Raw genomic sequence first — 23,458 nt, 5'->3', positions numbered from 1 at the left:
AGGTACAAAATACCCCCCTTTCCAGATTATGGCACTATTCAAAGCAGCTTTCAATTGCTTGTGTCCCAAATTCCAAGTTTCTAGACCATATGCAATAGCACCACGATCACAGCTTTGCTAAGTTGTTTTTAGGGGCTGGAAATCCTTCCAAATCCTCAAGCAAGCATGTCTGTTCTTTCTTTTCCTTGACTCAACCTCCTACTATTAACTTCCTTTGTTAAAGCAGTCCTGGAGATTCGTATACTGGGTATGATCAATAGCACCGCCTTTTCTCTGCTGGCCTTTTCGTTTTTTGCTTCTTTTCATTCGCAATTAGAGAGGAAGATGTGCCTTGTCGAGACTCCAAATCCCACTAATATCTCCCCAGCAGCTTTCCCCATAAAGACTGTCCCCAAGCTCCCCCACCTGGAGGCCTATGGTATCGGTTTCAATATCAGACAGATGTTGCTGGCTCTTCCCATGTCAGCCACATATGTAGCTATCAAACCAGATCCATATATCTGTCCTGGAAAGCTGCTTCTACATAAGGCAGAGAGTTTTTAAAGAGTCCTGCTGTGAACAAATAATAACAGACCTGAAGAGTATTTAAGTTAAGCAATTGTTGGTTATAGCACTTGGGAAGAGCATTCCCTCCAACTGTCTCAATTAATTCTCTCTTCCTATTTCCAACTGCATTTTAAAAAGTCAAATTTTCCTCTTCTCCTCTCCCTTTGCCATCAGCATACTTCCATTGCTGCAAACTGAGTGCAAAGTGCAAAAGCATTAACTCGGCAGAGGGAAAAACGGAGGAGGAGATATAATCTTTTCCTTCCCAACAGGCTCTGGCAAAAGCCAACTGCTGCACACTCTTCTACTGTTAGGGATCCCTCTTCTTCAGAAGAGGAAGGGGAGCAGGAAAGTGTTCATGAATCAGAGGGGCAGTTGGAATCTGAGGAGGAGATTTTGCAAGTACCCACATTTCAGGAGAGGCGAAAGGAAACAGAGCAGAGACGTCGTTCAGCTAGAATAACTGCCAGAAATGCAGCTGAGTAATTAGGAACTGCCCAAGTAGCTGTGAGGGGACTCGGGGCTATAAAGCAGAAACAGGTGCAGCCAACTCTTGCTGGTAACAAACTGACTCTTTGCTCCCCTTTTGCCTGCTTCAAGCCTGCATCTGGGAAACTACTCCTAAGGATTTATTGCTGTTTCTTTGTCTGAAGTAAGACTGCTATTTGTTTTGGGACTGTATCAGAAACAAAAGAACTGCATTTGCCCTAAGACTTCCTTGCTTCATTTTGCATTACTCCACTGAGTGTGCTGTACTTTATGTTTTGCTGAAGTAAAGCAGTTTTCATTACTTACCACAGTGTTTTAAGACTGTTCTTGAAAGACAAAACAGGACATCTACTTTATATGGTCTTCCTCATTAATAACTTTTGCCACTAAGACTGCACTCTGGGGTTACATGGCCACAAATATCTCAAATTTAACTGGCACCTTACACAAGGAAAGGGGGAAAAACCAGCTTCTCATCAATTGGATGCCCTGTACTTCCCTCTTTGTCTACCTGTTCTTTCCATACGCTTTGGGCATTCAATCAGATCTACTATGCAAAGTTGAGAAGAAGCAGAGATGAGACCCTAAGCATTAATACTGATTATTTTTTTCATATTAAGAAACTTAAATCAGAATATAAAGCATCCCTTTTGCCCTCAAATGAGTTGTAATATAATTTAGAGGGCGGATATGGAGAGGAAGTTCTTTATTAGCTATGTTCCCCCTCAACACATTTTCCTACGTCCCTAGCCATCCTTGCTGGAGTTTATAGATAGTATTATGAGCAGCCACAACAGCAGAGGAGCAGCCAAGAACAGGATATATAGAGCAGCAAGAAAAGGAAGTTTGTGGAGTGCTAATTCAGGGTGCAGCATATACACATGTGGGATCAAATTGAAACTGATGTTGTGACTCAATGCCAGAGTGAAGATGAGGAAGGGGATTTTGGGTTACAGATGCAGGAGTCAGAGGATGGGATGCAAGATGAATTCCAGGATGATGTCATGGGGATGGGGAATCATGGAGTTACACAGGCTGGTTCAGAAGTGCAAGAAGTGCAGCCTGTGGATGAACTCGTGAACCAGCCTGTCACAGATGAAAACCAGGGAGACATTCCCATGGGAAATAATGAGCTTGATTTGTCTCAGGCTCCTATTCAGGTGCAAGATAATGAACTGTTTGACCTTGAGAGAGCTCCATTGCTATCTCGGGCAGATCGTTTGCAATGGAAAGGAATGCCTTGGCGTAGTCTGAGATTAGCTGGAAAACAGGAGGCCTCTGAAGGGAAGAGAAATGCATTTTTGGGTTGCTTTTAAAACTGTGTGTTGGGAAACAAATCTCTGTCCAAGCAAATTCTCTCTTCATCAGAGTGGATGGTCTATGTCGTCAAGCTTTGGAAGTTCTCCTGCTCGTGAATCCTAGTAACCTGTGGACTATTGTATCTTTGAGAATAGACTCTTGCTTTTTGCCTATGGACCATTGGATTTATTGTCTATTTTACAACTACTCTGGGAACTATATTTTTGCCTGCTTTGATATTATATATATATACTGCTTTTGCTCAATAAAACTACAAAAGACTATCTCCTGTGCATGGCTTGGTGTCAATAGCAAGGTGAACTATTCTGAGGTGCAACAACTGAATCCAGACAAGACAAAGGTACTCCTGGTCAGTCGCAAGGTGGAACATGGTATAGGGTTTCAGCCTGTGTTGGATGGGGTTACACTCCCCCTGAAGACACAGGCTCGCAGCTTGGGTGTTCTCCTGGACTCATCACTGAGCCTGGAACCACAGGTCTTGCCGGTGGCCAGGGGAGCTTTTGCATAATTAAAACTTGTGCACCAGCTGTGCTCGTACCTTGAGAAGCTAGACTTGGCCATGGTGGTCCACGCTCTCATTACATCTCAAATAGACTACTGTAACACACTCTACATGGGGCTGCCTTTGAAGACTGTTCGGAAGCTGCAAGTAGTCCAACGGGTGGCAGCCAGGTTCCTTAATGGAGTGGCGTACAGGGAGCATACAACCTCCCTGTTGCATCAGCTCCACAGGCTGCCAGTCTGTTACCAAGCACAATTCAAAGTGTTGGCTTTAGCCTATAAAGCTCTAAATGGTTCTGGTCCAGCTTACCTGTCCAAACGTAGCTCCCTTTATGAACCTGTTCAAGCGCTAAGATCGGTTGTGGAGATCCTGCTCAGATGACACACACACACACCCAAAGTTCAGAAAAAACTCAAAACCTGGCTATGTGAGCAGGCGTTTGGCAAATGGTAACATTACTGAAGCAGCTAAATGATATCCATAGGACTGGCACAATGTTTGATATGCTTTATGTTCATTGTATGATGTCTCTTGTATAGTTTTAATGGTTTTAATTCATATTTATATGTTATTGATTTAGTTATGTTATCTATTCCTTTTATATGTATGTTCGGCATTGAATTTTTGCCCATTTGATATGTTGTACACCACTCTGAGTCCTCCCAGGGGTGAGAAGAGCAGTATAGAGATGCAATACATAAATAAATAAATACATAAATAAATAGGACTCTTCAGAGTGCATTTGGACGTGGGTGATATGCAAAAAGAAAGATTGCAGAGAACTGGCATGGAGTAGTGGTTTGATCATTAAACAGAAGCTGGATGACTATCTGTCGGGAGAGTTTTGATTGTGTATTTCTTCATGGCAGGAGGTTGGACTGGATAGCTCTTGGGGTCTCTTCCAATTCTATAGTTCTGGAGAAGAGGGTTTGAATTCACTGCTAATCTGCAGTGAATCCACTTTTTGCATCAGAAGAACCTATGATAGATTCATTTTAGGGCCACCATAAGTCAGAAAAGACTTGAAGCCTCACAACAACAAGAAATCAGATTGAGAAGTGAAAGCAGAGATATGACAGGGAGGGATGTCTATAGACAGGGATGCAGAAAGAGAGAGAAACAAGAAGAATTTGGAAAGAGAAAAAGTGATGCTCACAGAGAAAGACAGAAAGAATCTAATGTCAGAACAATGCATGGCTTCGGGAGACGTGTCCACAGCCACAAGGTGCAACCACAGAGCTGCTTAAAATAGGAAAGTAGGGGAGGTGAGTAGAAAACACAGGATGCCAAGAAGGGTTGCAATAACAACATGCATATTGCTGAAAATATGGGAGAGGAGAAAGACTGAAAATGTAAGCAGTTCTGAAAGAGAGTGAGGAGAGAGGGGAAAAGAAAGTGCTTTAGTTAATGCATTTCAGACCAAAAATAAATAATACGAGGGTTGAATGAAAAGTAATGCCTCCATCTTCGTAACTCCTCAACAGATGGCAGTCCTGGAATGTGGCAGGTACTGGCTTGTTCAGTAGACTCTCTTCTACAGTTCCATTTGGCGGGAAGCCTTAGCATTGAACGGTTGTGTTGTTAAAGTGCAAAGTATGGAATCCTGCGCAGATGGTTGGTCAATGCGACTTAAGCAACGTACAGTCATTGAATTCTTGACCGACCATCGCGCAGGGTTCCATACTTCGCACTTTAACAACACAACCATTCGATGCTAAGGCTTCCCACCATACATCTCCCACTTTGAATTTAGCCCTGCTTGCTACAGAAGTCTGCTTGTGGCAGGAAATTCTGCCCAGGGATGTAAGAGACAGGTTTCAGGATGCATCTATACTGTAGAGTTAAGGCCGTTGGACACCATTGCCATGGCGCAAAACTATGGAATCCTGGGAACTGTAGTTTGGTGAGGCACCAGCACTCTTTAGCAAAGAAGGCTAAAGTCCTTACAAAAATACAAGCCATATGATTCCATTGTAATGAGCCATGGCAAGTGGAACCAAACTACATTAATTCTACAATGTAGCTGCACTTTCAGAGTCTTTGATTTAAGATCCATTTAAAAGAGCCCTACCTGGCCTAGATCAGTGAGTGAAATTTAGGGGAAACCCTGCCTGCCAAACAGGTTCCACTACTACAAGCTTTCCTGTTTGCACAGCTGAGGTTTCTGTGTGTGTTTTGCAGTCGGAATGGCTCGAACTCCTTTCACTGAGGAGACGGCGAGCTACACCTCCCTCTTCAGAGCAATTGGATCATGTGGTTTGGAAATGTATGTTTTAAAAACAAAACCCCAGCTCCTACAATGGGAATAATTAGGTAAATTGGCATGGCAGTGTTTTCCTTGCCCGCCTCTTCTCCCCTTATTCTCTGGAGAGTTTTTGTTTGTTCGCCTGAGCCAAAGCAGGAGACGCAGCCAAGGGATGCTGAGTCAACTCTGCGCTGGATGCCGGCTTTGCGTTTTTTTTTTTCTTCTCTTTCTTTCTTTCCTGGGCAGCTGGGGACAGGCTGAGCTCCCAACAATCAGAAAGCTGACTCATAGGCTTGCTTTCCCCAGTTTTCAAGCACACTACGCAGCCTCACTAAACCCTGATTTCTTATACTGTCAGTTCTTGGTTCTGGCTGCCTCAAGGGCCCCATTTAAGTCAAAAGGTGAGCCAAAAACCCTAGAGGGTGTTAGATCCACCCCTTCTGCTTCCTTGTGACCTTCAAGGGAAAGGCTGTGCACACAAGGAAGAACTGTAGCATTCTCTGCTGCATGCAGGTGTCGAGGTGGACAGCCAAATTTGGGCAGCTTTGAAAAAGGATGGGGCAAATCCATAGAGGATAGGTCAATCAGAGGTAAGTTATTACTCTGCCTCCCCTCCTGCAGAAGATATAGTGTGCCTCTGTGCCTCCGTTGCTAGGAAACATGAATAGGAGGATGCTATTTTGCTTTGATGAGGAATTCCCGGGGGACTAATTGGCTGTTGGGGGACCAAAATATCAACGGGTTCTATGGTTCTCAATGTTTGGTCTCCCAGCTCTTCTAGAGATCTGTTCTCAAGATGATGATACACAATAATAATGAGCTGAAGTCCAAAGCATCAGGAGGTCCATGCCCATTGAGATATCAAAGATCCAGCAAGATTTTGCCAAGGACATTCTGTAAATGTCTGTGGCGCAGGCTGGATAGCAGCCAACTGCAACAAATCACTCTGACCAAGAGGTCATGAGTTCGAGGCCAGTTTGAGCCTGCGTCTGTCCATGCCTGCATCTGTCTCTGTCTCTGTTCTATGTTATGGCATTGAATGTTTGCCTTATATGTGTGCAATATGATCCGCCCCGAGTCCCCTTTGGGGTGAGAAGGGTGGAATATAAATACTGAAATATAAATACTGTAAATAAAGAAAGAAAGAAATTTCCAGATGTTAGTTTGCAACCCCAGCAGCTCTTGCCACCACAGCTGTTATGATTGAGCCTCATGGCTCTGCTACTGGCAGACGTGGACGTAAGACTCCTCGAGAGTCAGATACTCTCGAGGAGCGAGAAAGAAAGAGGCTGCGAGATATCTTTGCAGAACCATCTGACGAAGAGTCTTTTGAGGGGTTTACGGAGAGAATGGAGGAAGAGCTGGTTAGCTCAGAAGAGGATGAGATGGATTGGACTCGGGTAAGGGAGGAATTGGGTGCCACTGGCAATGATGGGATGGAAGATGATTGGGGACCTTCAGGACTAGACCCATGGACAAGCTGGAGGGATGGGACGGGATCCACAGCTGGGGATGCTGTGGGGCGTAGTCAGAGGTGTTCCAGTTCTGATGAGGAAAGTGATGAGGAAACGCCTGGGTTAAGGAGAACAGCTGATAGTGATGAGGATTTGTAACTGGCATAAAATGGGGCTTGGGAGCAATAGCAAATTGCGTTGGGCAAGGTAATCTGGACAAACGCTTGGGATCTGTGTGGGACGTTTTCCTGAAGACGGGTGTGTTTCGTGTGCTGATTACGTAAGTTGTTTTGGAATTTGGGTTCAGACGGCGGGAGGAATTGTGTGGGCTTTTGTTTGTGCAAACCTCTGCTTAATCTCAATAGCTTTGACCTTCCGTCGTCTTCTTGACGGACGCCATCTGCTACTCTGGATCTACGGACTGAACTGACTACGGGCTTGGATTCTCCTTCTGGACTTGGAAAACTGCAAACGTCTGCTTCTGTCTATCGACCTTCGGAAAGAACTGGGACTACTCTACTGCTTCAATCCTCGGCTGTTGTGTTTGTATTGGAAGTTTGCCTGCTGTGTGTAGGAGTGACTTCTAAGTTACTCAAAACATAGTACTGGCAGCAGAGAGGCATCTGCTGCCAATTAGTTACATTCTTTTGAACTCTTTGTTTCCCAGCTTCTGTTTTGTTTGTTCCCAAGCTGAAGCAAGCTGTTTTGATTTTACCCGGATTAAACTCCGGTTTAATCCGGTTTATCTTTTGAACGTTTTTCTTGCCCCTTTTTTGCTTTTTGAGGCTAATGTTGCCTGGCCCTTGTCTTTTACGGGCATTTTGAGTTCTGTAAATCCAATAAACTCTGTTATCTTTGATCTTGTGGCGTTCTGTCCTTGACAACAGCCTTCGAGAAGGAGGCTTAGAGTTGTGCCTGACATCTAGAGGACAGCATGAGTTCCTATCCATCTTAGAAGTCTCAACAGCTACACATGAAGGGCTACATTGCCACAGAAGCAACAGGGTCCCCATTTGTCTTCTGTGTTGCCAAATGTTTCGGACAAGGCAGAGTTGAGGGTAGGTAGGTCAATGCCTTTGCTCTTCAGGAGGTAAGCAGCCACTTGCCAACCAATGGCAACAGATGTATATAGTGGAGGAGTAGGGAATCTGACTCCAAGTATTAGCAGATGGCAATGCCATAAACATAATCCAGTATGACTGTGGGTGGTGATGAGATCTGGTGATCTAAATGATCTGGCATCTCCATTCCTGGCCTAGAAACGGAATGTGTGTTCTCTGGATGACATTTATATATTATTGCCCATATGGTAAGTTAGGAATTGCAATAGAGTCTTGCTTATCCAACTTTCGCTTATCCAACATTCTGTATTATCCAATGCAGTGTAGTGTGCCTTTTAGTAGTCAATTATTTGTAGTCAATGTTTTCAATACATTGCGATGTTTTGGTGCTAAATTCGTAAATACCATAATAATTACTACATAACGTTATCGTGTATTGAACTGCTTTTACTGTCAATTTGATGTAAAACATGATGTTTTGGTTCTTAATTTGTAAAATCATAACGTATTGTGACGTTTAATAGGCTTTGCCTTAATCCCTGATTATCCAACATTTTCACTTATCCAACGTTCTGCCAACCTGTTTATGTTGGATAAGCGAGACTCTACTGTATTGAGCTGGAAAAGCAGATAAGGGCCATCGAATCCAACTCCCATAACGTGCAGGAATACACAGCTAAAACTCCCGAAACACCCAACCTCAATGTAAAGACCTCCAAGGAAGTAGAGTTCATTATTCTTTGAGGCTAATCTAATCCATTGCCCAATGGCTCTTACAATAAATATGTTCTTCCTAATGTTTAAGTGGAATTTATTTTCTTGTAACTGGAATCCACTGATTGTTGTTCTAGTTTCGGGGGCAGCAGAAGCCAAGCTTGCTCCATCTTTTACATGATATTCCTTCAGATATTTAAAGGTGGCTGCTGTTGTAGTTCAGCCCTTGATTGTACCTGCACCTAGTGTCCCTGAGGAAGTGGATCATGGGATTTCTGGGCTTGTGAGCCTACAGGAGATTTTAAGTCCTGAAACTGAGCCATCTCTGTCTCCTGCAGCCACTAGCCTGTGAAGGGCACATTCCAGAAAGGGGCCCAGATGTTGTAGAGAAGCCTTTCGCTAGGAAAGCAAGGTCAGAGGCTGAGATGAGCTCAGAGGATGAAATTCCAGGTGAAGAAATCAATGAGCTGATAGATAGGAGACTGAGCTTTCGGGAATGTAGGGCTGCCCAGCAGAATTTGCAAAGGTCACAGCGCTTGTTAGTAAAAAAAAGTCATTATCAGGTTCTCAGTGGAGACAGCATGATTTCATGTCTATATTAGGGAGACCAGAGGGATTTTTTCAGCAGTCTGGTCAACATTGGAGATTGAGAAACAACATCTCTGGTCAAATCTTAGCTAGTCTGCTAGGGGAATTCTAGTTTCATGTTTCATGCTTTCAAGTTTAAGCGATTATTATGTATTGGATTTTTATGCTACATTTTTGTATCCTATGCTGGATGTCTTGTTGTCTTGGATGTGGAAATAACTCTTATACCTTGTATCTTATGGACTTTGTGGACATTTCTACTATTTTTGCTGAACCGCTTTTTATATAGTCTTTAATAAACTGCTTTACTGTTTTAACTTGGACTGGAGTGTAGTGGTCAAGCACAGAGGTGCTTCCTGCCCTGGAGTTACTTCTCGCACATCTTTTTACCAAGCTAAATACACCTAATTCCACATATCCTTCCTCAAAACCCTTACTTTTCAGACCATCAAGCTTTGGATAATTGAATCTGTGGATGCAGAATCTATGGATACGAACGGCTGACTGTATAGTCCAAAATGCAAGTTTTCCATACTCTGTTTTAGCCGTGGGGATTTTCCTCTCTAACAATAAATCGTAGATGTTGTAGATCCTCCAACATAAGACACCAATCTGATGAAGGCCATGCATTCCAATGGCGGCAGGACAAATCACTTTGCCTCCTCAGAGGTCTTTGAGGTCCATACTGTGTGGCCTTCCCCTCTCCCACAATGAGGTTATTTAATTCCTACAAGTGAAAGAGAACGGGCATCATCGCTTCAGATCTGCCTGCCTGCCTTGCTCTCCCGAACACCCAATTCTATCAGTGCTTTGATTAAAGAGACAAGACAGGCTTGGATGGATTTGTCAATTTTAATCGATTCTTTTTGATTCCACATTTCCTGTGTGCATCTCTGCTGAGCGCCATCAAGTGCCCAGCTCAGCCCCAAAGGCAGGGCCAAAGAAACATCAGTCCTGACTAACAGCGAGGCAAAGTTAAAAGAAAACAATGAAGTCTCTGTGCTCCATTCAGAACAAGAGGCCAATCATCTGGGAGAAAACAAGACCAGAATCAATCAGAAGAGATGAAAATGTGGCTGGACTTACAGCTTGATTTGTCTTCTCGTGCAAGGATAGGCAACACATAGTAAGCCGTACTATGTTGTTGGACTGCAACCTCTATCACACACATATATAATCATTTGATAGGGCTGATGAGAATCAGAGTCCAACATCATCTGGAGAGCCACAGTTGCCCAGCCCTGCTCAAGCATTTCTGATGAAGGGAGATGAATGAAGTTCAATGCAGTTAAGGGATGGGATTGGAAATACTCTGGTTTTAAAGAGCGTATTTTTAGTAGCAGGCTGACTGAATTGCCCTGAGATGAGTGAGACAAATTGTGTCATATACACAACAGATTCAGTATAGAGTACCATTTGCGTGTTCCACTAAGAACTGCAACAGCAGGCCTGCCTCGATTTGAACTGGGTTCATCCTAAACCTATTTTGGGTGCCAAATAATGATCTACTAATAGGATGGCAATTGTGTGACTGCTAGAGGTTCATTTTATTATTGTAGAGGTTCATGATGTCACAGCTCCTATGAAAGAATCCTTACACCAGAGACAGAATCAAGCAGTCCTTTAAATGTTCTTGGATTGAGAGTCCCAGCAGCCCTAGCTAGACTCACCAATGCTGAAATATGGTAGGTGCTGCTGTCCATCAGCATCTAAAGGCCTCATCATACCCATCCCTGGTGTATTTCGAGGGAGCTCAAGACCAATTTCTCACCATTATATGATTACTCAAGCTGTGGCCTCAGTATAAAACTCATAGACATAACACAATACACAAGGCAGGAGCACTGATATCAAATTGGTTAGCAAAAAGTTATCCCACCTAAACGTGGCGAGGAAGGAAGTCTATAAAAATAAAACTCTTGTTCTATTGAAAACAGGCCACTACATTAAGGAGTTATGAAAAGGTGATATTTTCAGGCCCCCTAAGATCCTTGTACTTTGGGAGGAGTCAAAGCCCTAATGCTGATACAAGGAGCAGCCAGTTTGGCCCAGAGAAGCTGGCTCAAAGTGGTTACTTTGCTCATGTATGAAGCTTAAGTAGAGCTGAAGATCTTCACCCAGTAATCTGGGGATTGGAGGTCCAGTGTCCCTGGACTGCAGACCCCATAGGCCTTAGACAGCAGAGTTTGTGTTGAGGGATAATGAGCATTGCCATTTAACCAATACTAGTGGTGTCAATACCAGTGAGGAATTTGGTTTGAGTTTGAGCCTGAACTTTGAAAGAAGCAATCTAAGACACAGGAGCCTATCTGCAAAATAGATCTGATGTCTTGGAAGGCTTTTTTAAAAGTTAAGAGTAAAACCTGGAGCAGATTCACCATCCCACTCACAGGGACTGAGTCCTAACTACACCGCAAGAGTCACATTTTGCTCACTCCAATGCAGCTATATCTGCAAGAACTTTGTGCTGGTTGCAATATTTTTTAGAATAATATTTTTGTCCCAAAATGAGCTCCAGAGAGTGTTAGCACCAATGTTTAACCAGGAAGTGACATGCATTCACTTCTGGTTGTTTAAAAACATCTCTCCTGAACTAAGATGACACAGCAAAGCCCAAAAACATGGTGACAATGCCCTAGATGGCCTTTAGAAGCAAAAAATTGTGTTGTTGTTTTGGAGAGAGCAGGTGCAGTGAAGCTACAGCCCTATAAGTTTCCCTGGGGGAAAAGAGAAACTAAGAGGCATGACACTTAAGGAGCAGAAGTTTCATCTTTCCAATCCCTGACACAGCCATATGACCCTCTGTTTTGTTAGGTCTCTGAAATGCCGTGCTGGTAGTGGCAAGAAGGGTCCGGTGGCCATTCTGGAGCCATATTGACCATTCTCTTAGGCCTGATAAAGAGGAACCACCCGCTCTATGGCTCTCCTGCAGATGGGGCAGTTGCGGTTGGGCAAGGCCTGGAAGCAGCCGAAGCAGCAGCAGACGTGGCCGCACGGCAAGAGCACACACTCCCGGCGGTTTGTAAGGCAGATGACACAAGGGTTTTCAGGCGGTTCCGCATTCTGGTCCAAATTATTACCTTGGCGCCTGAGTTCTTCGAATTCTCTCTGCTGCGCCTCCTGCTCCTGTCTGTATCGGCGAAGGCGGTAAAAACGCCTGAGGGCATGAAGGACGGCAGCAGCGGCCACCAACCCACAGATCACAGTGGCCCACTTCCAGAAGTTGCTGACAGACCTCAAGTCAGCCAGCAACGTTTGCCAGTCACCAAGACACAGGAAGTAGTCATTGCCGTCGGTCACTGGCTGCAGGTGCAGGGATCCGTCTGGATGCAGGGTCAGTTGGCCAATGCCGGTGAGGCTGCTGCCCACCAAGAGCATCTCCTCCGTCTCCAGGAATCCCTTGGGCTTCTCTCCACTCAGGTAGTGGCCCAATAGGTCCGTGAAGCCTGGGGAGGTCTGCTGGAAGCGCTCATACACAGTCTCCAGGGGAAGGCTGACAGCATCGAGGGGTGATTCCACACTCACCTGCCCCCCAGATGCCTTGCCGCCAGGGGAGGCCAGGACAAAAGGGACGGTGTGGACCTGCTCCAGCACCACCCGCTCACTATCCGTCCTGCATGAAGAACAAAGCACCAGGCTGAACACAAGAGATATCACCTGTCTCTTTAATGATTGCATTTCAACAGGTGTTGTTCATTGTGCAGCCAGGTAACCAGAAACCTTTGCTAAAGTTCCCTCTTTTATACACAGCCACTAAAGGCACATGAGCATTCTCCAACTCCCAGTCTAGCAATCCTAGTTGGGAACAAGGGCCCCATTGCAGAAGCTTGAGGGAGGCTCTGAACAACAAAAGGAATAGGAAGAACTAGCTGCAAAATCCGATAGCGACAAGACTTAGATTTTTTTTACTAGTATCATGGTATGACTGGGATATAATTATCTGGACGGAGCCCCTGGTGGTGTAACGGGTTAAACCCTTGTGCCACCTGAACTGCTGACTGAAAGATTGGTGGTTCAAATCCGGGGAGCAGGGTGAGCTCCCATCTGTTAGCTCTAGCTCCCTGTGCGGGGACATGAGAGAAGCCTCCCACAGGATGGTAAAACATCAAACATCCAGACATCCCCTGGGCAACGTCCTTGTAGACGGCCAATTCTCTCACACCAGAAGTGACTTACAGTTCATCAAGTCGCTTCTGAAACACACAAAAAATTATCTGTCTGTCCATATTGTCCTTCTATATATAAAGAAACCCATGGCACCCGTTGTTCAGCATCTACCTCAAGTTCCATTTTGGACTACACTTTGCACCATAGTCTTCCCCACCCTTGAAAGGATCCCACTGGCAGCTTCATGTCAGAATATGGCAGCAAAAGCCTAAGAAACTACTGAGATCATGACTCCACTCTGACTTCTCCCATTCTGAGGAATGCTTACCAGCTCCGGGCCAAACTGTTCCAGATCAGGCGATGCTCCTTCAGCATCAGTCTCTCAATCACCCCTTGCAATTCTCTATGATATGGGCTGGTCAGAGGGGCATCAGCAGGCTGTACTACTCCTAAAGAGGGAGACAGTGGGATTGTTGGAGGACAGGACTCTAAAGAGGTAAGAGCCAGTGTGATGTAGTTGCCATGGTGTTGGGCTGGAATTTTGCAGAACCAAGTAAAGTCAGCTGGGCCTCTGCCACTAGGGAGATAGCTTCTGGAGTCCTTTTGAGCCTCATGTCCAAATGGGAATAGCACCCCATTGGTATGAAAGAGTCAATTGAGCGTGGTAGGGACATTTTGCATTAGCTATGCAATTTGAGGCCGAGAAAAGACATGGGTCTTTGCAGATGAAGCGTCTGGGTGCATCTACACTGTAGAATCAATGCAGTTTGACACGACTTTAACTGCTATGTCTCAATGCTATGGAATTGTAGGAACACCCCAGCATGATGTGGCAGAGAATGCTACAAAAGCGAACCTTGTAAATCTACAGCTCCATAGCATTGAGCCATGGCTGCTAAAGCGATGTCACACTGTATTAATTCTGCAGAGTAGATGTACCCTTTGCTGCAGGATCTCTGCTGAGTGACTGACACAAAAGAGAAAAACCAAAATGTAACACTTAGAATTTAGAAATACAGTAGAGTCTCACTTATCCAACATTTGCTTATCCAACATTCTGGATTATCCAACACTGTCTGCCTTTTAGTAGTCAATATTTTTATAATCAACGTTTTCAATACATGTTTTGGTGCTAAATTCACAAATACAGTAATTACTACATAGCGTTACTGTGCATTGAACTGGTTCTTCTGTCAAATTTGTTGTAAAATATGATGTTTTGGTGCTTAATTTGTAAAATCATAATGTAATTTGGGTCTTCCTGCAGGGGCAAACCAAGAATGGGCAACTTGGAAGTCCCTGAACAGACTCAGAAGTGGAGTGGGCAGATCAAAAGACAACTTGGCAAGGTGGCACTACCTGGAGGAATCCTCCACCTTGTGTGACTGTGGAGCTGAACAAACAACTCAGCACATGTATGCTTGCCCACAATGCCCTACCTCATGTACGGAGGAGGAGTTGTTTAAAGCTACAGACAATGCGGTTGCTGTTGCCCACTTTTGGTCCAAAACTATTTAGTTGCTTGTGATTTCTTTTTTTTTCTTTTTTCTTTTTTCCCCATTATTTGAAATGTGTTTGTTGTACAATGCTTTTGACACGAAATAAATAAAATTTGACATTTAATAGGCTTTTCCTTAATCCCTCCTTATTATCCAACATATTCACTTATCCAACATTCTGCCGGACTGTTTATATTGGATAAGTGAGACTCTACTGTACATTCAAGTTTCAAATTCTAAGAAAACATCCTTTCAAATTTACATTGATTTTATTGGGGGAAAGAGTGGAAGGAAGGCTCCTTCTGTCTATACAAGAATTTACTTCATTTTGAAACATGAGACTAGTACTGAGATATCTTTGATTTCACCTACAACTTGCATGATGTCTTGCAATTGGCTGCAAATCTGGGAGGTGAAGTCCAAAGCATCTGGAGGGCCAAAGACTCCCTGCCTCTACACTAGACTCTGGATTTTAATATATTTGGAATAAAAGCCAAGGCAGAGAGGAAGAAAGAGAGACATTTAGAGAGGCATTACTATCTCTCCAGGTCCAGGCTAGTTATAAAGTAGATATGTGACTTCCAACAGATAAGCTTCTGTAAATCTATCCCTCTGGTCACCCTGAGGCAATTGCTGCTCACCACAGGTAACCAAGTCATTCCTTATTTATAAACATGCAAAGAAGTAGATGCCTGCCACTGCTGCTGGCAGAATTCTCATAAAGAAGTTTGGTGAGGAATTTAGTTTTGAATGCAGTGGAGAGAAGAGGGGAATCAAGATGCTGAGAATGAGTCTGGTCTTCAAAACAGGATAAATCATCTTGAGCCTCTTACCTTCAATGACGACATAGTCCAAGCAGCTGCTATCTGTGGCAGAGAGGATGCTAGGAAGGCTGGCACTGACCTGAAGCTTTGGAGCATCCTAATAAGATAGAAGAGGAAACAGGAGAGGCAGAGTAAGAGCTACCTGAGACATCAGGTGTGTTGTGAAGTCCTGCGTTCAAATTTCCCCTTAACCCAAAGCCCTGAACAGATATCTTTGTCAGTTTGAGATCTTGTAAAAACTGTCCTTCTGAATCAAGGAAAATGCTCATCTAGTTTAATATTCTGTCTCCAGAAACAGCCTGTAAGTTGCCTCTGGGAAGGTTACAATCTGTGCTCAGATGCAGACGTGGCACCAGCCCTCCATGATCTGCTTCCTGCCCTGGCTAGAACAGGAAATTATAAAGGATGTTGGGAGTTGTAATCCTGTAAATAATATATGTACAAGTCTAGAAATTTTAGTCAAAAAATCAACTCCCAAAGGTCTAGGTCAACTTATCCATAGGTCAGTGTAAGTAAGTAAAGGTAAAGGAGTCGTGTCCGACTCTGGGGGTTGGTGCTCATCTCCATTTCTAAGCTGAAGAGCCAGCGTTGTCCGTAGACACCTCCAAGGTCATGTGGCTGGCATGACTGCATGGAATGCCGTTACCTTCCCGCTGGAGCGGTACCTATTGATCTACTCACATTGGCATGTTTTCAAACTGCTAGGTTGGCTGAAGCTGGGGCTAACAGCGGGCGCTCACTCCACTCCCCGGATTTGAATCTGGGACCTTTTGGTCTGCAAGCTCAGTAGCTCAGCTCTTTAACACACTGAGCCACCGGAGGCTCCAGTGTAAGTACTGTACTTTAATTCTTATCCAAAATGAACATCTCTGCGAATCGATTTTGTTGAGAAACCCTCTTCTGTATCCCAAAGTCTAGTAGTAGTGAATATGGGTGTAGCCGTGAGGGAGTCTTTGTGAACTGCTTCTGGCTGACTCATGAATTCAAAGTGGTGCACAACAACAAAACAGGTTAAGTCATCAAGATATGCCTCAAAGTAAAAATCTGACACCAGAGGGAGGAATATTTCCACAAAGCAGGTGCCATTATAGTAAACACCTTGCTCAAAATAACTGCAGAATGGGCTTTCCAGATAAGGGATACTCAATCTGTACAAAACAGACATTTCTTTAAGCCCAAGAGCATAAGAGAGATAAGAGGCACAAACAAATACCTGGATTCTGGCCACCACCTTGGCCTTCTTCCTGTGCAGGTAATAAAAGAGACCTGAGAAGGCAAGGCTGGAGCCCAAGCACACTAGCTCTCCTGCGGTGAAGGGCAAATAATCCATCGAGCTTCCTCGCTATGGCTGCAAAAGGAAGAGAACAAGAAAAAGATAGCATTGGAACCACTTTTGGATCAAAACGCAATGAAAAAGCTCCAGCTAGAGCATCTCATCTCTTTGGAAGACAACTCTCTAAACCATTGCAGAGCCACTTTTACTTCCTAGTTCCTTCTCATGTTCAATTAAAACCTACTCTCTTGTAATCATTGGTCCTATGATTTGGGGCATCAGTGAACAAACTTGCACCCTTCTCTCTGCAATATTTAAAGAATACAATTATGTTATCTGGGTTGCTGTGAGTTTTCTGGGCTGTATGGCCATGTTCGAGAAGCTTTCTCTTCTGAAAAAAAATCGTGACGGAGAGGTTGTGTGGCCATGTTCCAGTGAACAAGTCATACCTGAACTCTCCCTACAGACAAAGAGATAACACAATTTGTTGTCAAAGGCTTTCACGGCCAGAACCACTGGGTTGCTGTGAGTTTTCCGGGCTGTATGGCCATGTTGCAGAAGCATTCCCTCCTGACGTTTCACCCACATCTATGGCAGGCATCCTCAGAGGTTGTGAGGTTTGTTGGAAACTAGGCAAATGGGGTTTATAGATCTGTGGAATGTACACGGTAGAAGAAAAATTATCGTCTGTTTGAGGCAAGTGTGAATGTTACAACTGAACATCTTGATTAGCATTGAATGGCTTTGCGGTTTCAAAGCCTGGCTGCTTACTGCCTGGGGGAGTCCTTTGTTGGGTGGTGTTAGCTGGCCCTGATTATTTCTTGTCAGGAATTCCTTTATCTTCTGAGTATTGTTCTTTACTTACTGTCCTGATTTTAGAGTTTTTTTTAATACTGGTAGCCATACTTTGTTCATTTTCATGGTTTCTTCCTTTCTGAAAACCTATTTTAAAATTCTAATATCAGGATAGCAAATGAAAAACAACACTCAGAAGACAGGGGAATTCCAGACAAGAAACCATCAGGGCCAGTTAACACGTTCCAAGAAAGGATTCCTCTCAGCATGAAACAGTCAGGCTTTGAAGCTGCCAGGTTATTCAATGCTAATCAAGCTGGCCGATTGCAACATTCACACTTGCCTCAGGCAGACAAGAGTTCTTTCTCCCACCTTGAACATTCCACAGACATATAAACTCCACTTGGCTAGTTTCCAACAGACCTCACAACCTCTGAGGATGACTGCCACAGATATGGGTGAAGTGTCAGGAGAGAATGCTTCTGGAACATGGCCACACAGCCTGGAAAACTCACAGCAACCCAGCGATTCCAGCCATCAAAGCATTCGACAACAAATTATTATTATTTCTTTGCCTATAGGGAGAGTTCAGGTCTGCTTTGCTCACTGAACCATTCCTCTCCATCACCAATTTTTTTCCGGTACATAATAGTTTTTTATTATTATACATTTAAAAATATAAAAATAAAAACAAATCATATTGTTCACACACACAAAAAAAGAAGTAGGTAGAAAAGGGGGGTTTGTGGAGCTCTAGTTAGTAAATTAGAGTTTTATACATATATGTTGTATCATCAAAGTAGAGGAATGGGATTGGGGAGATAAAAAAAAATTATGATCATTATAGTTATTACGTCCACATCTTTCACACTAATAATATTATATACATCATAGAAAATTTTAAAAGTTCCAAATGTTCTCTATAGTAAAGCAGATACATTTTTTTGTCATCCGATGTCAAGATTTGATGTCCTATCCTCTCATATCCGGTACTCTTCCATCACCAAATTTTAATTGGTTTTCTTCCTAACATTTATCAGCCGGATTGCTCCGGTGACTCACCAAACTGCAAGCCTCGGGGTCCTACAGAATGGAATCATGGTAGTTAAAGGGAATAATACTATTATGACTCTGCAATGTGAATGGGAAGCACAGATTCAAATCTTCCCCTGAATTACTCTCTTAGCTTGAGCAACCTCACAGGGATGTTGTAGGAACGAAATGGGGAAGAGGAGAGCTAACTCATGCCACCTTGAGCTCATCCAAGGAAAAGCAGGATATACATGTGACCAATATATAAATAAAGAAACAGGTGTTAGTATCCATTCTTCCTTCCTGTATGCCCATAATCTTATATCCTGGTGTGCACTCACTTTCAAATCACCTGTTTATGACAATCCCATGAAGGTCTTGATTCATGTTTCATGCACACATTACAGACATCGCCAGAAAGTAATTTTATACAATACTAGCTGTGCCCGGCCACGCGTTGCTGAGGCGAAGTATGGTGGTATGGGTAGAGTCTCGCTTATCTAAGCCTCGCTTATCCAAGCCTCTGGATTATCCAATGCATTTTTGTAGTCAATGTTTTCAATATATCGTGATATTTTGGTGCTAAATTCGTAAATACAGTAATTACAACATAAAATTACTGCGTATTGAACTACTTTTTCTGTCAAATTTGTTGTATAACATGAAGTTTTGGCGCTTAATTTGTAAAATCATAACCTAATTTAATGTTTAATAGGCTTTTCCTTAATCCCTCCTTATTATCCAAGATATTCGCTTATCCAAGCTTCTGCCAGCCCGTTTAGCTTGGATAAGTGAGACTCTACTGTATTGAGAAATTGGTGGTAGTTAAGGTAAAGGGTAAAGGTCTTCCCCTGACATTAAGTCCATTATAAATGGGTAATATAGCTGTCTGGAAGGGCCTTGAGTTGTCACTGCCATATAATCCAGTTCAAATCAGATAATCTGTATTTTATAGGCAGTATGGAAGAGGCCTAAGTGAGGCCTAACTCTGCCTGTCCCCTGGGCTGATTGGGTTGCTAGGAGACCAAGTGGGCGGAGCTTAGCTTTCTAACTGGCAGCAATTGGAAAAAACAATTATTCCTCTCCCTCTAATTAGGACTTTGTTTTTCTTTCCTTTTTGTTGTATGAACGTAGAGGCATGGATGAGGGGTTGTGCTGCCAAGTTTAGTGTTTCTGGGATGTGTAGTTTTGTTGTTTTGTCCTAAGCCGAAATTTCATTACCCTTTTATATATATAGACTAGTATATATACCTGGCATTGCATTGTCTTTGTGGCTGTTTCAGGCATGGGCAAATTTCGGCCCTCCAGGTGTTTTGAACTTCAACTCACACAATTCCTAAGAGCGATAACCTCATACACATTTCTTTCCTTTCCCCTCTTTCCTTACTTTTCCCTTCTTTACCTTTCTTTCCTCCCTTTCTTCATCCTTCCTTTTTTCCTTCCTCTTCCTCTCCTCCCCTTATTTTGCTCTTTTTCAAAAATAAAGATCTTTTCATGCTCACAAGCATATAGAGAGGAGGATTCAAAGAACATCTGGTGCAAGTATAACGGAAATGGAATATGGAAATGGCCTGCTACTTTACTTTTTAAATTGCTGTTTAAACCTTTATTAGTCCTAATCCTAAATCTTGTATTTAATGTTTATTTGTTAAAACGTAATTTTAAGTTATGCCATGCTTAATTTGTTGTAATGTTATTGCTTGATGCTGATGTTTAATAAGTTTTACTTTGCGTTATGGCTGTTTATGTTTCTGATCGCACTTTACGGCATTGAATGTTTACCGCTGTTTGTTGTGAACCACCGTGAGTCTCCATGGGGAGATAGAGTGGGATAGAAATAAAGTTTTTTTTCCCTTCTTTATTCCCTCCTTTTTATTTAGTTCCCATTCTTCCCTCCTTTCCTTCCTTCTACCTTCATTTCTCCTTCCTTTCCTTCCCTACCTTCTTCCTATTATTATTATTATTATTATTATTATTATTATTATTATTATTTGCAACACAACAAGATGAGTCCACAGCAGACACTCTGCTGGCTGTTGAATTGGATCACACATTATTATTATTATTATTATTATTATTATTATTATTATTATTAATACCAAACTTTATCTCCCTCAAAAGGAACTCAAGTGTCTAAACATAAAAACATTCGCATACAATTGAAAACATGCCAATATGCAAACACTGAAACAGGATTGAATATAAACAGTATTTTAAAATTCTCAGTTAAAACATGTGCAAAATTAAAAACCATAGCACCCCTTTCCTTCCTCTTTTTCCTTTCTTCCCTTTCCCTCCCTTCCTGTCTTTCTCTTCTTTTTCTGGGCCTGGTTCTGTTCAATATCTTTATTAATGACTTGGACGAAGGGTGTGAAGGCATGATCATCAAGTTTGCAAATGACACCAAACTGGGAGGGATAGCTAACTCTCCAGAAAACAGGAGCAGAATTCAAAACGATCTTGACAGATTAGAGAGATGGGCTGAAATGAACAAAATGAAGTTCAACAGGGACAAATGCAAGATACTCCACTTAGGCAGAAAAAATGAAATGCACAGATACAGAATGGGGGATGCCTGGCTTGATAGCAGGACGTGTGAAAAAGATCTTGAAGTCCTTGCGGGAGGAAGGTGAACAAGAGTCAATAATGTCATGTGACGGCTTAAAAAATGGGATTTTGGCCTGCATAAATAAGAATACAGTGTTCCCTCATGACTTTGCAGTTCGCTTTTCATGGATTCGCTGTTTCGCAGTTTATCAATAAACTCTAAAAGAATATTGTAAATCATTAAAAAATTACAATTTAGAGCCTAAGGAAGGGAGGAAGGAGAAGCCGAAGGGAGAGAAAAGGAACCCAAGCAGCAACAGGAGAAGAAGGAGGCAATTTATCAACACACGATTGGTTGATAAAGACTTAAAATAGTGTATAACTACTAAAATAATGTATAAATATTAAAAAATATATAGCATTGCTACTTTGCGGATTTTCACTTATTGTGGGTGGTCTTGGAACGTAACCCCAGCTATAAGTGAGGGAACACTATATAGTGTCTAGATCCAGGGAAGTCATGCTACCCCTCTATTCTGCATTGGTCAGACCACACTTGGAATCACACTGTGTCCAGTTCTGGGCACCGCAATTGAAGGGAGCTGTTGACAAGCTGGAATGTGTCTAGAGGAAAGTGACTGAAATGATCAAGAACAAGCCCTATGAGGAGTGGCTTAAAGAGCTGGGCATGTTTAGCTTGCAGAAGAGAAGGATGAGAGGAGACATGATGAGGGTCATGTATAAATATGTGAGGGGAAATCATAGAGAGAAGGGAGCAAGCTTGTTTTCTGCTGCCTTGGAGACTAGGACGTGGAATAATGGCTTCAAACTAAAGGAAGGGAGATTCCACCTGAATACTAGGAAGAACTTCCTCACTGTGAGAGCTGTTTAGCAGTGGAACTCTCTGCCCCGGAGTGTGCTGGAGGCTCCTTCTCCGGTGGCTTATAAGCAGAAGCTGGATGGCCATCTGTTGGGGATGTTTTGAATGTGATATTCCTGCTTCTTGACAGAATGGGATTGGGCTGGATGGCCCATGAGGACTCTTCCAACTCTAGGATTCTATTATTCTCTTTCTTTCTTGCTCAGTAATATCACAGAGGGACACTTCACCTAGCAACAGGCAGTTCTTCACAGCCAACCCACTTTGATTCTTTTTGGGCCTGAAAAAAAGTGAGCTTTTAAAAAGTTGGATCGTGATTTTCAAGTTGGATTGTGAATGGTTTGTGTGCCATGTCCATCAAGGTATGGAGCAGCTTTTGTGGGACCAACCAATATATATATATATATATATATATGTGTGTGTGTGTGTGTGTTTTGACTTTGATTAATATTGATACATATTGTAATACAGTAGAGTCTCACTTATCCAAGCTAAACGGGCAGGCAGAACCTTGGATAAGCAAATATCTTGGATAATAAGGAGGGACTAAAGCAATGATGGGCAACCTTTTGCAATTGGTGTGTCAAAATTCACCAAAAAACCTAGCATGACTTGGGTGGTGTGTCACTTCAAGAAAAAAATCATAATTTCACAATATGTATAGTTTAAATAACAAAAATATATAATTGTAAGATATAACTGTATTCAATAAATCAAAAACTATTTACTACCATTATTTCCATGTACAACAATTTATGGTACCTCCTGCAGTTTCCATGCTGATTTCTCTCTATTCTAGTTTCAATGTAGTTATGAGCAATGAATAATATAATAATAATATAATAGTAATAATATAATATACTACAATAATAATAGAATAATAGAAATAAAAATGTAATGTACATAATTCCCATGGAATAAACAACAAAACCACTGGACCAAATCACACCAAATTTGGCCACAAAAGACATAGTCATCCAATCAATCTGCATGCAGCAGCGTGTCAGCAAAAATGGCTAGGTGTGTCAATGCTGACACGCATGTCATAGGTTGGCCATCACTGAACTAAAGAAAAGCCTATTAAACATCAAATTAGGTTATGATTTTACAAATTAAGCACCAAAACATCATGTTATACGACAAATTTGACAGAAAAAGTAGTTCAATACGCAGTAATGTTATGTTGTAATTACTGTATTTACGAATTTAGCACCAAAATATCACGATATATTGAAAACACTGCCTACAAAAATGCATTGGATAATCCAGAACCTTGGATAAGCGAGTCTTGGATAAGTGAGACTCTACTGTAACTCTGTGCATGAAACAAAAGTTTGCTACCTCAAACTAACCATGCTCAGGGGCACTCTCGCCTGCGTTCTCCAAGCCTTCCAGAGCCTAGAATATCTCCCAGGGCTCATTAGAAACATTCATGGCCATTTACTTACCTCTGACTCCAAGAAACAACTTCCCATATTCTCGCTTCTGTCCTTCTCTGGCGGAACTAAAATCTCGCGGTCTAAGCCCGGCGGAGGCGCCAGCGAAGCACACTCCGCCGCGGTGGACTATGGGAAACTGAGTC

At 42.7% G+C, this 23,458-nt stretch overlaps 1 protein-coding gene and 1 long non-coding RNA gene across 2 annotated transcripts; one reads left to right on the top strand and one right to left on the bottom strand.

Moving 5' to 3' along the window:
* The first annotated feature begins 4,827 nt into the window (after positions 1-4,827).
* Positions 4,828-7,415, top strand: LOC134297914 (uncharacterized). Its single transcript, XR_010004886.1, has 2 exons — positions 4,828-5,692; positions 6,922-7,415. It is a non-coding gene; the product is annotated as an uncharacterized LOC134297914 (long non-coding RNA).
* A 2,342-nt stretch (positions 7,416-9,757) lies between these two features.
* LOC100561581 (mitochondrial ubiquitin ligase activator of nfkb 1-A) lies at positions 9,758-23,456 on the bottom strand. The gene is made up of 5 exons (XM_003224332.4): positions 23,325-23,456; positions 16,563-16,697; positions 15,359-15,446; positions 13,355-13,475; positions 9,758-12,532 (listed from the first exon to the last, which is right to left on the bottom strand). Exons 2-5 carry the CDS (start codon positions 16,677-16,679, stop codon positions 11,806-11,808), a joined length of 1,053 nt encoding a protein of 350 aa, XP_003224380.2. The 5' UTR covers positions 16,680-16,697; positions 23,325-23,456; the 3' UTR covers positions 9,758-11,805.
* Between the last annotated feature and the right edge of the window lie 2 nt (positions 23,457-23,458).

Source organism: Anolis carolinensis, chromosome 3, assembly GCF_035594765.1.
Source record: "Anolis carolinensis isolate JA03-04 chromosome 3, rAnoCar3.1.pri, whole genome shotgun sequence".
Lineage (NCBI taxonomy): Eukaryota > Metazoa > Chordata > Lepidosauria > Squamata > Dactyloidae > Anolis > Anolis carolinensis.
This window is presented reverse-complemented; position numbering and strand designations above follow the sequence as displayed.

What these genes read in the sequence shown, in the direction of transcription:
- LOC100561581 (XM_003224332.4), bottom strand. Translation starts at nt 16,679, where the DNA reads ATGGATTATTTGCCCTTCACCGCAGGAGAGCTAGTGTGCTTGGGCTCC. An exon ending in GGACTATGTCGTCATTGAAG is followed by an intron (nt 13,476 to 15,358) that starts GTAAGAGGCTCA and finishes CTCCCTCTTTAG; the next exon opens with GAGTAGTACAGCCTGCTGAT. An exon ending in AACAGTTTGGCCCGGAGCTG is followed by an intron (nt 12,533 to 13,354) that starts GTAAGCATTCCT and finishes TTCTTCATGCAG; the next exon opens with GACGGATAGTGAGCGGGTGG.